The sequence below is a fragment of the Schistocerca gregaria genome, chromosome 3, assembly GCF_023897955.1.
Source record: "Schistocerca gregaria isolate iqSchGreg1 chromosome 3, iqSchGreg1.2, whole genome shotgun sequence".
In the NCBI taxonomy this organism is placed as follows: domain Eukaryota; kingdom Metazoa; phylum Arthropoda; class Insecta; order Orthoptera; family Acrididae; genus Schistocerca; species Schistocerca gregaria.
Window position 1 is genome coordinate 741,144,173 of NC_064922.1, and position 13,882 is coordinate 741,158,054.

Genomic DNA, 13,882 nt, shown 5'->3' on the forward strand with positions numbered 1-13,882 from the left:
TTGCATCAACTGTATGGGTGACCACGCAGCTAGATAGTGTCGGAAGTTCCATGCGGCTTTTCGTGGATGATGCTGTAGTATACAGAGAAGTTGCAGCATTAGAAAATTGTAGCAAAATGCAGGAAGATCTGCAGTGGATAGGCACTTGGTGTAGGGAGTGGCAACTGACCCTTAACATAGACAAATGTAATGTATTGCGAATACATAGAAAGAAGGTTCCTTTACTGTATGATTATATGATAGCGGAACAAACATTGGTAGCAGTTACTTCTGTTAAATATCTGGGAGCATGCGTGCGGAACGATTTGAAATGGAATGATCCTATAAAATTAATTGTTGGTAAGGCGGGTACCAGGTTGAGTTTAATTGGGAGAGTCCTTAGAAAATGTAGTCCATCAACAAAGGAGGTGGCTTACAAAACACTCATTTGTCCTATACTTGAGTATTGCTCATCAGTGTGGGATCCGTACCAGATCGGTTTGATGGAGGAGATAGAGAAAATCCAAAGAAGAGCGGCACATTTCGTCACAGGGTTATTTGGTAACCGTGATAGCGTTACGGAGATGTTTAGCAAACTCAAGTGGCAGACTCTGCAAGAGAGGCGCCCTGCATCGCGGTGTAGCTTGCTCGCCAGGTTTCGAGAGAGTGCGTTTCTGGATGAGGTATCGAATATACTGCTTCCCCCTACTTATACCTCCCGTGAAGATCACGAATGTAAAATTAGAGAGATTCGAGCACGCACGGAGGCTTTCAGACAGTTGTTCTTCCCACGAACCATACGCGACTGGAACAGAAAAGGGAGATAATGACAGTGGCACGTAAAGTGACCTCCGCCACACACCGCTGGGTGGCTTGCGGAGTATGAATGTAAATGTAAATGTAAATGTAGCTTCCTCTAGAGATTGCCCCATTTTCAAAGACGAACGGCTCATTCAAAACATCAGAGTGAAGGAAAAGGTGTCGTCCTTTGCTGCTTGAAAGTTATTCGCCAGTCGAAAGCTCACTGTGCCTCACGCAGGTAAATACAGCACTGTCCTTGCCTCTCCTCAGCCTACAAAGGCGGCAGCCACGCAGACTTGTGATCTCACCTTTAGTGCCACAGACGTCAGATCGGCCACCACAAAGATCACCTGTTCAACCTCCCCGCTATCACCTGCTCACTCTATGGCTCACCCTTCATCTGGTTCTGCTAAATCACGAGCCCCAAAATCATACACCCAGACTTCCAAAAAAGAGCCTACTCGTGAAGGTTTTTTACATACCCCGACTTCACAACCATCGATTCCTACCTCATCTCAACGTCCTGTGTCCATTATCCATTGGAATATGCGCGGCATTCGCACCAATCGGGATGAATTGTCGATCTTCTCATGATCCTACTCGCCGGTCTTCTCCTGTCTTCAGGAAACAAAGCTGCATCCCCACGATCGCTTTGTTTTCCCTCATTTTCAGTCAGTCCGATTTGATCTCCGCTCTGTTGATGGCACTCCAGCACATGGAGGACTCAAGAGTCTTCTCCATGGTACTGTCCTTATCACCCAATTCCCTCAAACAGTTCCTTTCAAGCTGTTGCTGTCAGTCTTTCCCTTTCTGGATACACCTTCTCTCTTTGTACTGTATACATTCCATCGTCCACACCAATGGCAAGAGCTGATCTCCTTCATCTTCTTGGTCAGATTCCACCCCCCCTATTTACTGGTTGGGTACTTCGATGCCCACCACCCACTTTGGGGATCTCTGTGTCCTTGTCCGCGTGGCTCACTATTGATAGACGTCTTCCACCAAGCGGATCTTGTTTTCCTCAACACTGGGGACCCTACATTTTTGTCTGCCTCCACGATAAATTTCTCCTATTTGGACCTTTTGGTCAGTACTGTTCCGCTAGCTCAGCACTTCGAGTGACCACTTTCCATGTGTCCTCACATTGCAGCCACAACTGCCATATATGCACCTGAGACACTGGAAGCTTGCCCAAGCCTATTGGACACTTTTTTCATCTGTAGCAACATTCGATGACAGTCACTTTCCTAGCATTGACGATGAGGTCACTCATATTACAGAAGTTATTCTGACAGCTGCGGAATGTTCAATACCTCACACCTCCAATTTATCCTGGTGCCCTCCAGTTCCTCGGTGGAACGAGGCATGCCTTGACACAATACGTGAGCGGCGACGTGCTCTTCGCGTTTTCTGCCACCATCCTACTTTGGCCAGCTGTATCCGCTATAAGCAGTTCCGTGCACGATGCCATCGCGTCATTCGAGATAGCAAGAAGGCAAGCTGGGACTTCTTTACTAGCTCATTTAACACCTTCACTCCCTCCTCGGAAGTTTGGAGTCGGATTCGACGGTTATCGGTGCGCCTAGTTTCTCCCCAGTCTCTGGGCTCACTGTCGCACATGATACCTTAGTGGACCCAGTCGCAATTTCTGACTCACTGGGTCAACACTTTGCTGAGATTTCGAGCTCTTCAAATTACACACCAGCTTTTCTCCTGAAGAAACGTGCAGCGGAAGTGCAACCTATTGCTTTCTCCTCTCAAAATCGCAAAAGCTATAATACTGTTTTCTCCATGCAGGAACTCCAACAAACACACTCTTCTTCTTGCTCTTCTGCCCCAGGACCGCATGGTATCCACATCCAAATGTTGCTGCATTCATCATCTGCGCTACCTCGTTCACCTCTATAATCGAATTTGGACTGACAGTACTTTTCCCAGAAGATGGCGGGAAGCTATCGTTGTTCCTGTTCCAGAACCTGGAAAGGATAAACATCTCCCCTCTAGCTATCACCCCATTTCTCTCAAGAGGTAGTGTATGTAAGGTTTTGGAGCGTATGGTGAATTGCCATTTAACCTGGTGGCTGGAGTCCCGAAGCCTTTTAACACCTGCCCAATGCGATTTCCGCAAGCATCGTACTGCCGTTGACCATCTTGTTTCTCTCTCCACTTGGACCATGAACAATTTTCTCAGGAAATGCCAAATAGTAGCAATATTTTTTGATCTGGAGAGAGCAAACGATACCTGTCGGAGGACAGGCATCCTGCACACACTATTCTCTTGGGGCTTTCAAGGTCGGCCGCCCCTTTTTCTTTGTGACTTTATGGCAGAGCGCACATTTAAAGTGCAGGTCAACACTACTTTCTCCCGTACTTTCTCCCAAGATAACGGGGTACCCCAGGGCTCCATTCCAAGTGTTTACTGTTTGCCATTGCCATAAATCCAATTATGGATTGTCTCCTTCCAAATGTCTTGGGCTCCCTCTTTGGGGACAATTTTGCGATCTGCTACAGCTCTCAACGGGCCAGCCTTCTTAAACGACATCTTCAAGGATGTCTCAATCGCCTCCACTCTTGGTGCATCGAAACCGGCTTCCGCTTTTCTCCCAGTAAGACCGTTTGTGTCAATTTTTGGCATCATACAGAGTTTCTCCCGCCTTCCTTACATCTAGGCCTTGTCAACCTTCTGTTTGCGGATGTTGCTAAATTCTTGGGTCTTATGTTTGACAGAAAACTGTGCTGGTCCTCCCACATTTCCTATCTTTCAGCTCGCTGTCTGCGATCCCTCAACACCCTCCGTGTCCTGAATGGTACCTCCTGGGGAGCGGACTGATCGGTCCTTCTCCACCTCTATCACACCTTAGTGCGCTCGAAATTGGACTATGGAAGCATAGTTTAGTACTCTGCTCGGCCGTCTATTCTTCTGTGTCTCGACTCTGTCCACCACTGTGGATTACTTTTAGCGTCTGGAGCTTTTTACATCAGCCCTGTTGAAAGCCTTTATGCTGAGACTGCTGAACTTCTGCTGTCCAATCGGTGAGCTGTCATTCTGAGTCGTTATGCTAGCCATCTGTCTTCCATGCCTGCTAATCTGGCCCTGACATTTTTTTCGACGCCTCCTTGGATTTAGAGTATGCAGGCCACCCTTCCTCACTACTGCCACTGGGAGTCCGCTTCCGTCAACTGCTACGTTCTCTTTCCTTCCACTTTGCTAAAACTTTCTTGACAACTTGGAGTACAGCACTGCCTTGGCTCCGGCCCTGGACCTGCCTGCTCCATGACCTTCCTAAGCAGTTACACTACCTTTGAGGTGACTGTGGCAAAAATAATGCACATTGTGTAGAAGGATTTATTACCATGACTGCTTCGAAATGTTCTTGGAAAGTTTATGAAAATGAAACGCTTACTCAGCCAAGTTTTTGTTGAATGAAATGAATGCCGGAATAACTGGTGCACTGTCTTTCAGTACGTTGAACACAGCTTGTAGTGTGATACTTTGTAGCTGTAGTGCTTCCATTTTCTGATGACATTGTACATCTGCTGCAGACTACTCTTTTCTGCCATCAGTTTGCTGTGCAGTGAGATGCTGAAGCAATAACTGAACTTTGTTTGAAAATTTCTGCCACCAAAGGGGAAAATTTGCTAATTTGTTCTCTTCTAGTTTATGGCAAGAGCTACTGCTTACACAGTTTCCAAGTTGTCATAGAACAGAAGGTACATCACTGCTGGAGCTCTGTGGAGTCAGCATATGTATTTTCCAGCAGATGTGCTTTGATTATCATCTGTGATCATCCTCTAGTTTCATTAGGTCTGCCACAAGTGTTGTTGATAGGACTGCAGGCACCCATGCTGGGATATTAGTCTGGCTATCTGCATCTTTGTCAATGCAGTTATATTTGCTGGTGTCATGCTATAACTTCCCCTACACACCATGGTTTGTTGAGTCAGTGTCCGATGATTATAGGAGGAGGATGTCTTCACTGGTGTCACTAAAAATCTCCACATCAGTATCAGCATCGTCCGAATCTGTGCACGGTATCACAAATCGGTTTCCTGTTTAAGGTTTTTGAAACCCAGTTATCGCTATGTAACGAATTAGCTGTGCTGTGTCTCTTGTGATTTTTCTAATAGTAAATAAGTGTCCATTTACTTCAGTAATTTTTTTAGGATATGTTGTGTGGAGAGTCTTGAGTACGTAACTTTATTGCTTAAATGTATTGCACATATATTGTATTAATTCTTGTCATTTACAGGTTCATGAAGCAGTAGTGCACCATCAGTTGGTGCAAAAAGTCTGGATGAAAATTGCTTTCCCACCTGAAAATGTATGTAAATTACTGCAAGAAAACACTGAAACTTTGAATATTTACAACAGGTACCACCACGTTTGTAAACAAATTTTCACCATTCTTGCAGATAATGTAGACATAATTAACAGGATACATGTTGCCCACAGTAATCTGCTGAGAGGATCAAATAATTGCCTGACAATTGTGGTTTTGTATTTACATTAAACATGAGCTCAAAGAAGAGTTTGCCCTTTTTCCATCTTAAGATCATAATATAAAAAGGACATTCGAAAATGGAAAAACTAAAGATGATCACATATGAGTTCCATTATATGACACAGTAGGAATTACAATGGTTGGTGATAGTCCCGATAAAATTTAAATCCATTTTTAGAATGTGTAAAAGTATGCAGAATAGATATAGAAACACTTGTCCTGATAATTCCATTACAGGGAAATAAAATACTATTATAATCCTTGATTGTCCCATGGCTGTAAATCGTTCTGTGTATTCAGCAAACAGTAAAGGAAGCCAAAGAGAAATTTTGAAAGAGATTTGAAGTTCAGAGAGTATAAATAAAAAACCTTAGTGTTTGCTGAAAACATTGTAGTTTTGTCTGAGACAAAAAATAACTTAAAATATCGGCTGAATGGTGTGTTGTAAAAAGGTTTCAAGATCAACATCAGCAAAGGTGAAACGAAGTCTAAACTGAGTGTAATTGAATTAAATCAGGCAGTGCCGAGGAATCCAAAAGGCAAATGAGACATCAAAATAGTAGATAAGTTTTCCTACTTGGGCAGTAAAATAACAGGCGATAGCCAAACATATTTTAACATCTGATGGCAAGCAAATTATTAGAAAATCTTTCCTGAGAGATTTCGCGTAAGTGGAGTCTTGTACGGAAGTGAAACATGGACATTAAACAGTACAGACAAGGAGAAAATAAAAGATTTTGAAATATAATGTTACTGAAGATTAGATGGATAGATTGAATAACTAATGAAGAGCTACTGAATTGAATTGGAAAGTGAAGCAATTTATGGAACAACTTGACTAAAATAAGGTATTGGCTGATAAGGGACAGCTTGACCCATCAATAGTCACTTCGCTAATTGAGGGAAATACAGTGGTTAAAAATTGTAAGGGGAGACAAAGGATTGACTGTAGCAAGCAGGTTTGTATGGGCATAAATTGCTGTAGGTACGCAAAGGTGATGAGACTTGTACAAGATAGACTGACTTGGTGAGTCCATAAATTATAATTTTCGATGAACAATGCTACAAGATACCGATATATTTGCAAAATGAATGCAATTGGGAGCTGATGGCAATGAACGGTTGACACATTGCACAAGTTTAAAATTTGCCTGAAGGTCTGGTTTTGCTTTAATATAGTCATAAAAAATAAAATAGCCGATGATAAAATCTTTGTCCACTGACAGTAACTGGAGATCTTTCCTGTCAGAGCCATGTGGAAGCAGGTGGTGTTGGGACAAAAGATGCACAACCAAGCAGGCTTGTTAGAACAAATTCAGGAGATTGTACCATGTCCAATCGATCAGTTTCAGTATTGCGAAGTTGGAGCCTAATGAATTGATGAGAGAGAGAAACCTTAAGTTTCAGTTAGTGAAATAAGCATATTTCTGCTTACGAAATATGCAGGGTGAATGATCTTCACATGTGATTAATTTCCTAGTCAGTTGAGCCTCTGCCAATTTATACTCACTGTCTTTGAGATTGTTTTATACTGACAAGAAGGCAACTAGCAACTTGTCATTCAAAATGCGGAGAAGATTCTGAACTGTGTTTTTCTGTTCTCCAGTTATGAGGGCCACTATTTAAACTAATTGGTTAGGAAGGTATTCTTCTTCTTTTAGTGCACACATTTTTCTAATTATTCAGTGTTAATTACATTTTTTTATTTATAAGGGGCAATCAAAAAGTTTGTTTGAAGTTCATACAGTCCAGAAGTGGTATGCCAGTCAGGCAAAGTAGCCAAGAGCATTGAGGTAATTCTCTCACCAACCCACCAGGTTGAATATACATATTTGGTAACAAAAAACATGTCCTGCTGCATGAAAAAGTCTGTAACTGCCTGCTGTGTATGTCCCCATGCAGGGATCGTTGACATTTCAAGGCCTTTTGTAGTGGACCAAAAGCATGATAATTGCATGAGGAGAGGACAGGACTATAGGTTAGCTGATTGTTTCTCCCACGTGAGTTGGTGTAAATTCTGCTTTGATATTTGTAACATGGGGACATGTGTAGTTAGAAAGCAGCGCCCCCTTAGTGCACCATTCCGCAACGGTGGTTTCCAACAGATATGCTTCCCCTGTACACAATTCTTCATTCTGTGATGGATGCCCACCAGTGTTTCTTTTGGCAGCCAAGAAAAGAATAACAGCATATTAGTCCTGTTTGGACACATTTAGTATGATACCAACACAGTTAACTGCACGGTCGTTGGAAAGACACAAATGCCACACTAATCCACAGCTTGCATGTCGGAGCTTTTGTCTCCACATCATAGTTGCACTACATTGCATATGTGCTGCAGCAAGGTATTGAAATGGAAACAGTTTCATTGATCCTTATATATTGTGACTACTCACATACAGGGTATGGCGCGGGAACCTCCTTATTTGAAACACACGGCACACATTGGCTGTTACTCATTGTTGTTTGGGTTTCAGTGCAATAAAAACTGCGCGACTTAATCCTTATAAAAAGTTAGTTTAGTAGTGATCATGCAGTGAGCAAGAGAGAAGCGTGTGTTCAATGTTGCGGCCTACTTTTGAGGAACGGACGTTTGGTCATGGGAATTCGGCATGCATTCAGGAAACAGTCAACATCATGCCTGCAGGTCATGTTACTGATGGGAATTGAATTGTTATGTGGGTAGACACGTTATGGATACTGGAAGGGTGCTGAAAAAGAAACTAGGACCTTTAAGAACCACCAGAACACCTGCAAAGTGAGAGCTTAAGGATGTCGATTTTTAATTTCCCCAAGTGATCTGCATGCAAACATGCAGCAGCCCTTGCTATTTTTGAATGCACAGTGACTAATTCTTGATGAAAAGTTGAAATTCCATCCGTATAAACTATCAGTGGTGCACACCCTTCTCCCACGTGATTTCGTTTCACGAAAAAATACATGTGAAGGATTGATCAATGAGCTGCCTCGTAACACCTTAGTGGTGTTAAGTGATGAGTCCCATTTTCATTTGTCTGGCTACATAAGTAAACAAAATATGTGGTGTTGGATTGGCATTAACCCCCAAGAACTTCATGAGCAGCCCCTGCATACTGCAAATGTGACTGTTTGGTGTGCACTATCTAAAGTTGGTATCACTGGCCCATGGTTTTTCAAAGAGAATGCTAAGGCAGTGATGGCCACTTCTGAGCATTATGTTCAGATGACTGAACAGCTTTTTCTTCCAGAACTTGAAGAAATGGATGTGCACGACGTCTGGTTCCAACAAGGTGGCACCACAGCTCACACGGCATGAACACTGATGACCATGTCACGCGAACACTTCCTCGATCGCCTCATCTCTTTGGGAGGTGATCTCCAGTGGCCAACACCCTCACCATATTTAGCACCATGCAACTTTTTCTTATGGGGCTGTCTCAAATTCTTGGTGCATACCAATCGTCCGCAGACCCTGGCTGAGCTACGGAACAATATTCATGTTGCTACTACCAACATCGACAGAGACATGTTGGCAAAAGTGGACCAAAACTTCCGATTTCGACTCTCCAAATGCATTGAGATGGACGGAGGCTACCTTCAAGATATCGTTTTCAAAACTTAATGGAGTAAAATATTAGATTTCTCTTTTTGTAAAGAGTAAAGAATTAAATTGATGTCTCTAATACTTTCTGATTCCTTTTTTTTTTAAAAAAAATAAGGAAGTTTCTGCACCACACCCTGTAATTCAATTCGTCTTACATAACTACAACTGACGAAATTGTTACTACGTGTGAGTACTTGCTTTCTGATGTCACAAAAATCTAGCCAACCACAAATGGTGCAAATTACTTTTGACTGGTGTGAAATGCTCTGTGCAGTAATTTCTCCTTTTGTCATTAATTTTAGCCTAGCCTTATCTGAGAAACTGAAGAAGGGATCTGCTCAACATTCAGCTTAATAGTTTATTTTCAGTTGTATATTTTAATGTATTGTCAGAGATTTTAGGATATGATCTTATAAATTATACATTACTACCTTCCATGTGACAATTAATGCATATAAAAGAACTTGTTACTGAATGATTCACATAGTTGGTTCTTTCACTGCTTAAATGCATTGAGCATGTGCTCTGCCTTGTGTTGAGAGTGCTGATCATTTTTCATGTTAAGGTTTACTCATTCTAAAAGATTTCTGTGAATTATTTGTGGTGGTGAAGTGTTTTGCAATTTTCTTTAAAATGAAAAGCAATAATATAGATTTTATATTAAAAACAAAGATTCCAAGACTTACCAAGCGGGAAAGTGCCGGTAGATAGGCACAATGAATAAAACACAAACACACACACAGAATTTGAGCTTTCGCAACCGGCAGCTGCTTCGTCAGGAAAGAGGGAAGGAAAAGGAAAGATGAAAGGATGTGGGTTTTAAGGGAGAGGGTAAGCAGTCATTCCAATCCCGGGAGCGGAAAGACTTACCTTAGGGGGGAAAAAGGATAGGTATATGTTCACGCACACACGCACACACACGCACACACACGCGCGCACACACACACACACACACACACACACACACAAGCAGACATATTTAAAGGCAAAGAGTATGGGCAGAGGTATAAGTCAAGGCGGAAGTGTGGAGGCAACGATGATGTTGAATGACAGGTGAGGTATGAGTGGCGGCAACTTGAAATTAGCGGAGATTGAGGCCTGGTGGATAACGAGAAGAGAGGATATATTGAAGGGCAAGTTCCCATCTCCGGAGTTCGGATAGGTTGGTGTTGGTGGGAAGTATCCAGATAACTCGGATGGTGTAACACTGTGCCAAGATGTGCTGGCTGTGCACCAAGGCATGTTTAGCCACAGGGTGATCCTCATTACCAACAAACATTGTCTGCCTGTGTCCATTCATGCGAATGGACAGTTTGTTGCTGGTCATTCCCACATAGAAAGCATCACAGTGTAGGCAGGTCAGTTGGTAAATCACGTGGGTGCTTTCACACGTGGCTCTGCCTTTGATCATGTACACCTTCCGGGTTACAGGACTGGAGTAGGTGGTGGTGGGAGGGTGCATAGGACAGGTTTTACACCGGGAGCGGTTGCAAGGGTAGGAGCCAGAGGGTAGGGAAGGTGCTTTCGGGATTTCATAGGGATGAACCAAGAGGTTACGAAGGTTAGGTGGACGGCGGAAAGACACTCTTGGTGGAGTAGGGAGGATTTCATGAAGGATGGATCTCATTTCGGGGCAGGATTTTAGGAAGTCGTATCCCTGCTGGAGAGCCACATTCAGAGTCTGATCCAGTCCCGGGAAGTATCCTGTCCCAAGCGGGGCACTTTTGGGGTTCTTCTGTGAGAGGTTCTGGGTTTGAGGGGATGAGGAAGTGGCTCTGGTTATCTGCTTGTGTACTAGGTCGGGAAGGTAGTTGCGGGATGCGAAAGCTGTTTTCAGGTTGTTGGTGTAATGGTCCAGGGATTCAGGACTGGAACAGATTCGTTTGCCACGAGGGCCTAGGCTGTAGGGAAGGGACCGTTTGATATGGAATGGGTGGCAGCTGTCATAATGGAGGTACTGTTGCTTGTTCGTGGGTTTGATGTGGACGGATGTGTGAAGCTGGCCATTGGACAGATGGAGGTCAAGGCTTCCTCTAAGCGACCCATAAATAGGTTGGCATACGAGGGGGCCATCCTGGTACCCATGGCTGTTCCCTTTAACTGTTGGTATGTCTGGCCTTCAAAAGTGAAGAAATTGTGGATCAGGATGAAGCTGGCTAAGGTGACGAGGAAAGAGGTTTTGGGTAGGGTGGCAGGTGATCAGCGTGAAAGTAAGTGCTCCATTGCAGCGAGGCGCTGGACGTGCGGGATATTTGTGTATAGGGAAGTGGCATCAATGGTTACAAGGATGGTTTCCGGGGTAACAGACTGGGTACGGATTCCAGGCGTTCGAGAAAGTGGTTGGTGTCTTTGATGAAGGATGGGAGACTGCCTACGTAGATCAACACCTTCAACCCATTACATGCAGAGATAGGTTCTGTGGGGGCTTTGTAACCAGCTACAATGGGGCGGCCAGGATGTTTGGGTTTGTGAATTTTAGGAAGTAGGTAGAAGGTAGGAGTGTGAGGTGTTGGTAGGGTCAAGAGTTTGATGGAGTCAGGTGAGAGGTTTTGTAGGGGGCCTAAGGTTATGAGAATTCCTTGAAGCTCCGCCTGGACATTAGGAATGAGATTACCTTGGCAAACTTTGTATGTAGAGTTGTCTGAAAGCTGACGCAGTCCCTCAGCCACATACTCCCGACAATCAAGTGATCGTCAGCTTTCAGACAACTCTACATACAAAGTTTGCCAAGGTAATCTCATTCCTGATGTCCAGGCGGAGCTTCAAGGAATCCTCAGAACCTTAGGCCCCCTACAAAACCTTTCACCTGACTCCATCAAACTCCTGACCCCACCGACACCTCGCACTCCTACCTTCTACCTACTTCCTAAAATTCACAAACCCAAACATCCTGGCTGCCACATTGTAGCTGGTTACCAAGCCCCCACAGAACGTATCTCTGCCTACGTAGATCAACACCTTCAACCCATTACATGCAGTCTCCCATCCTTCATCAAAGACACCAACCACTTTCTCGAACGCCTGGAATCCGTACCCAGTCTGTTACCCCCGGAAACCATCATTGTAACCATTGATACCACTTCCCTATACATAAATATCCCGCACATCCAGGGCCTCACTGCAATGGAGCACTTCCTTTCATGCCAATCACCTGCCACCCTACCCAAAACCTCTTTCCTCGTCACCTTAGCCAGCTTCATCCTGATCCACAATTTCTTCACTTTTGAAGTCCAGACATAGCAACAGTTAAAGGGAACAGCCATGGGTACCAGGATGGCCCCCTCGTATGCCAACCTATTTATGGGTTGCTTAGAGGAAGCCTTCTTGGTTACCCAAGCCTGCCAACCCAAAGTTTGGTACAGATTTATTGATGACATCTTCATGATCTGGACTCACAGTGAAGAACAACTCCAGAATTTCCACTCCAACCTCAACTCCTTTGGTTCCATCAGATTCACCTGGTCCTACTCCAAATCCCATGCCACTTTCCTCGACGTTGACCTTCATCTGTCCAATGGCCAGCTTCACACATCCGTCCACATCAAACCCACGAACAAGCAACAGTACCTCCATTATGACAGCTGCCACCCATTCCATATCAAACGGTCCCTTCCCTACAGCCTAGGCCCTCGTGGCAAACGAATCTGTTCCAGTCCTGAATCCCTGGACCATTACACCAACAACCTGAAAACAGCTTTCGCATCCCGCAACTACCTTCCCGACCTGGTACACAAGCAGATAACCAGAGCCACTTTCTCATCCCCTCAAACCCAGAACCTCTCACAGAAGAACCCCAAAAGTGCCCCGCTTGGGACAGGATACTTCCCGGGACTGGATCAGACTCTGAATGTGGCTCTCCAGCAGGGATACGACTTCCTAAAATCCTGCCCCGAAATGAGATCCATCCTTCATGAAACCCTCCCCACTCCACCAAGAGTGTCTTTCCGCCGTCCACCTAACCTTCGTAACCTCTTGGTTCATCCCTATGAAATCCCGAAAGCACCTTCCCTACCCTCTGGCTCCTACCCTTGCAACCGCTCCCAGTGTAAAACCTGTCCTATGCACCCTCACACCACCACCTACTCCAGTCCTGTAACTCGGAAGGTGTACACGATCAAAGGCAGAGCCACGTTTGAAAGCACCCACGTGATTTACCAACTGACCTGCCTATACTGTGACGCTTTCTATGTGGGAATGACCAGCAACAAACTGTCCATTCGCGTGAATGGACACAGGCAGATAGTGTTTGTTGGTAATGAGGATCACCCTGTGGCTAAACATGCCTTGGTGCACAGCCAGCACATCTTGGCACAGTGTTACACCGTCCGAGTTATCTGGATACTTCCCACCAACACCAACCTATCCGAACTCCGGAGATGGGAACTTGCCCTTCAATATATCCTCTCTTCTCGTTATCCACCAGGCCTCAATCTCCGCTAATTTCAAGTTGCCGCCACTCATACCTCACCTGTCATTCAACATCATCTTTGCCTCCACACTTCCGCCTTGACTTATATCTCTTCCCATACTCTTTGCCTTTAAATATGTCTGCTTGTGTCTGTGTATGGATGGATATGTATATATATGTGTGTGTGTGTGTGTGTGTGTGTGTGTGTGTGTGTGTGTGTGTGTGGGCGCACGCGAGCATATACCTATCCTTTTTCCCCCTAAGGTAAGTCTTTCCGCTCCCGGGATTGGAATGACTCCTTACCCTCTCCCTTAAAACCCACATCCTTTCATCTTTCCTTTTCCTTCCCTCTTTCCTGACAAAGCAGCCACCGGTTGTGAAAGTTCAAATTCTGTGTCTGTGTTTTATTCATTGTGCCTATCTACCGGCGCTTTCCCGCTTGGTAAGTCTTGAAATCTTTGTTTTTAATATATTTTTCCCATGTGGAAGTTTCTTTCTATTTTATTTACATCATCATTAATATAGATTTTAGTTAGAGATAAATTTAAAACATTGATTTTCTAGTGCCCTCTATGTAATAATACAGCAGTTATTGATAAGAACACGGAA

General features: G+C 44.2%; 1 protein-coding gene across 1 annotated transcript in view; it reads left to right on the forward strand.

Moving 5' to 3' along the window:
• The window catches only part of LOC126353832 (HEAT repeat-containing protein 3), a 233,724-nt gene that overhangs the window by 182,854 nt on the left and 36,988 nt on the right, over positions 1–13,882 (forward strand). Inside the window, exon 9 of the mRNA XM_050002965.1 lies at positions 5,031–5,152. Coding sequence (XP_049858922.1) covers positions 5,031–5,152 — 122 coding nt within the window. The remainder of the gene's footprint in view (positions 1–5,030; positions 5,153–13,882) is intronic.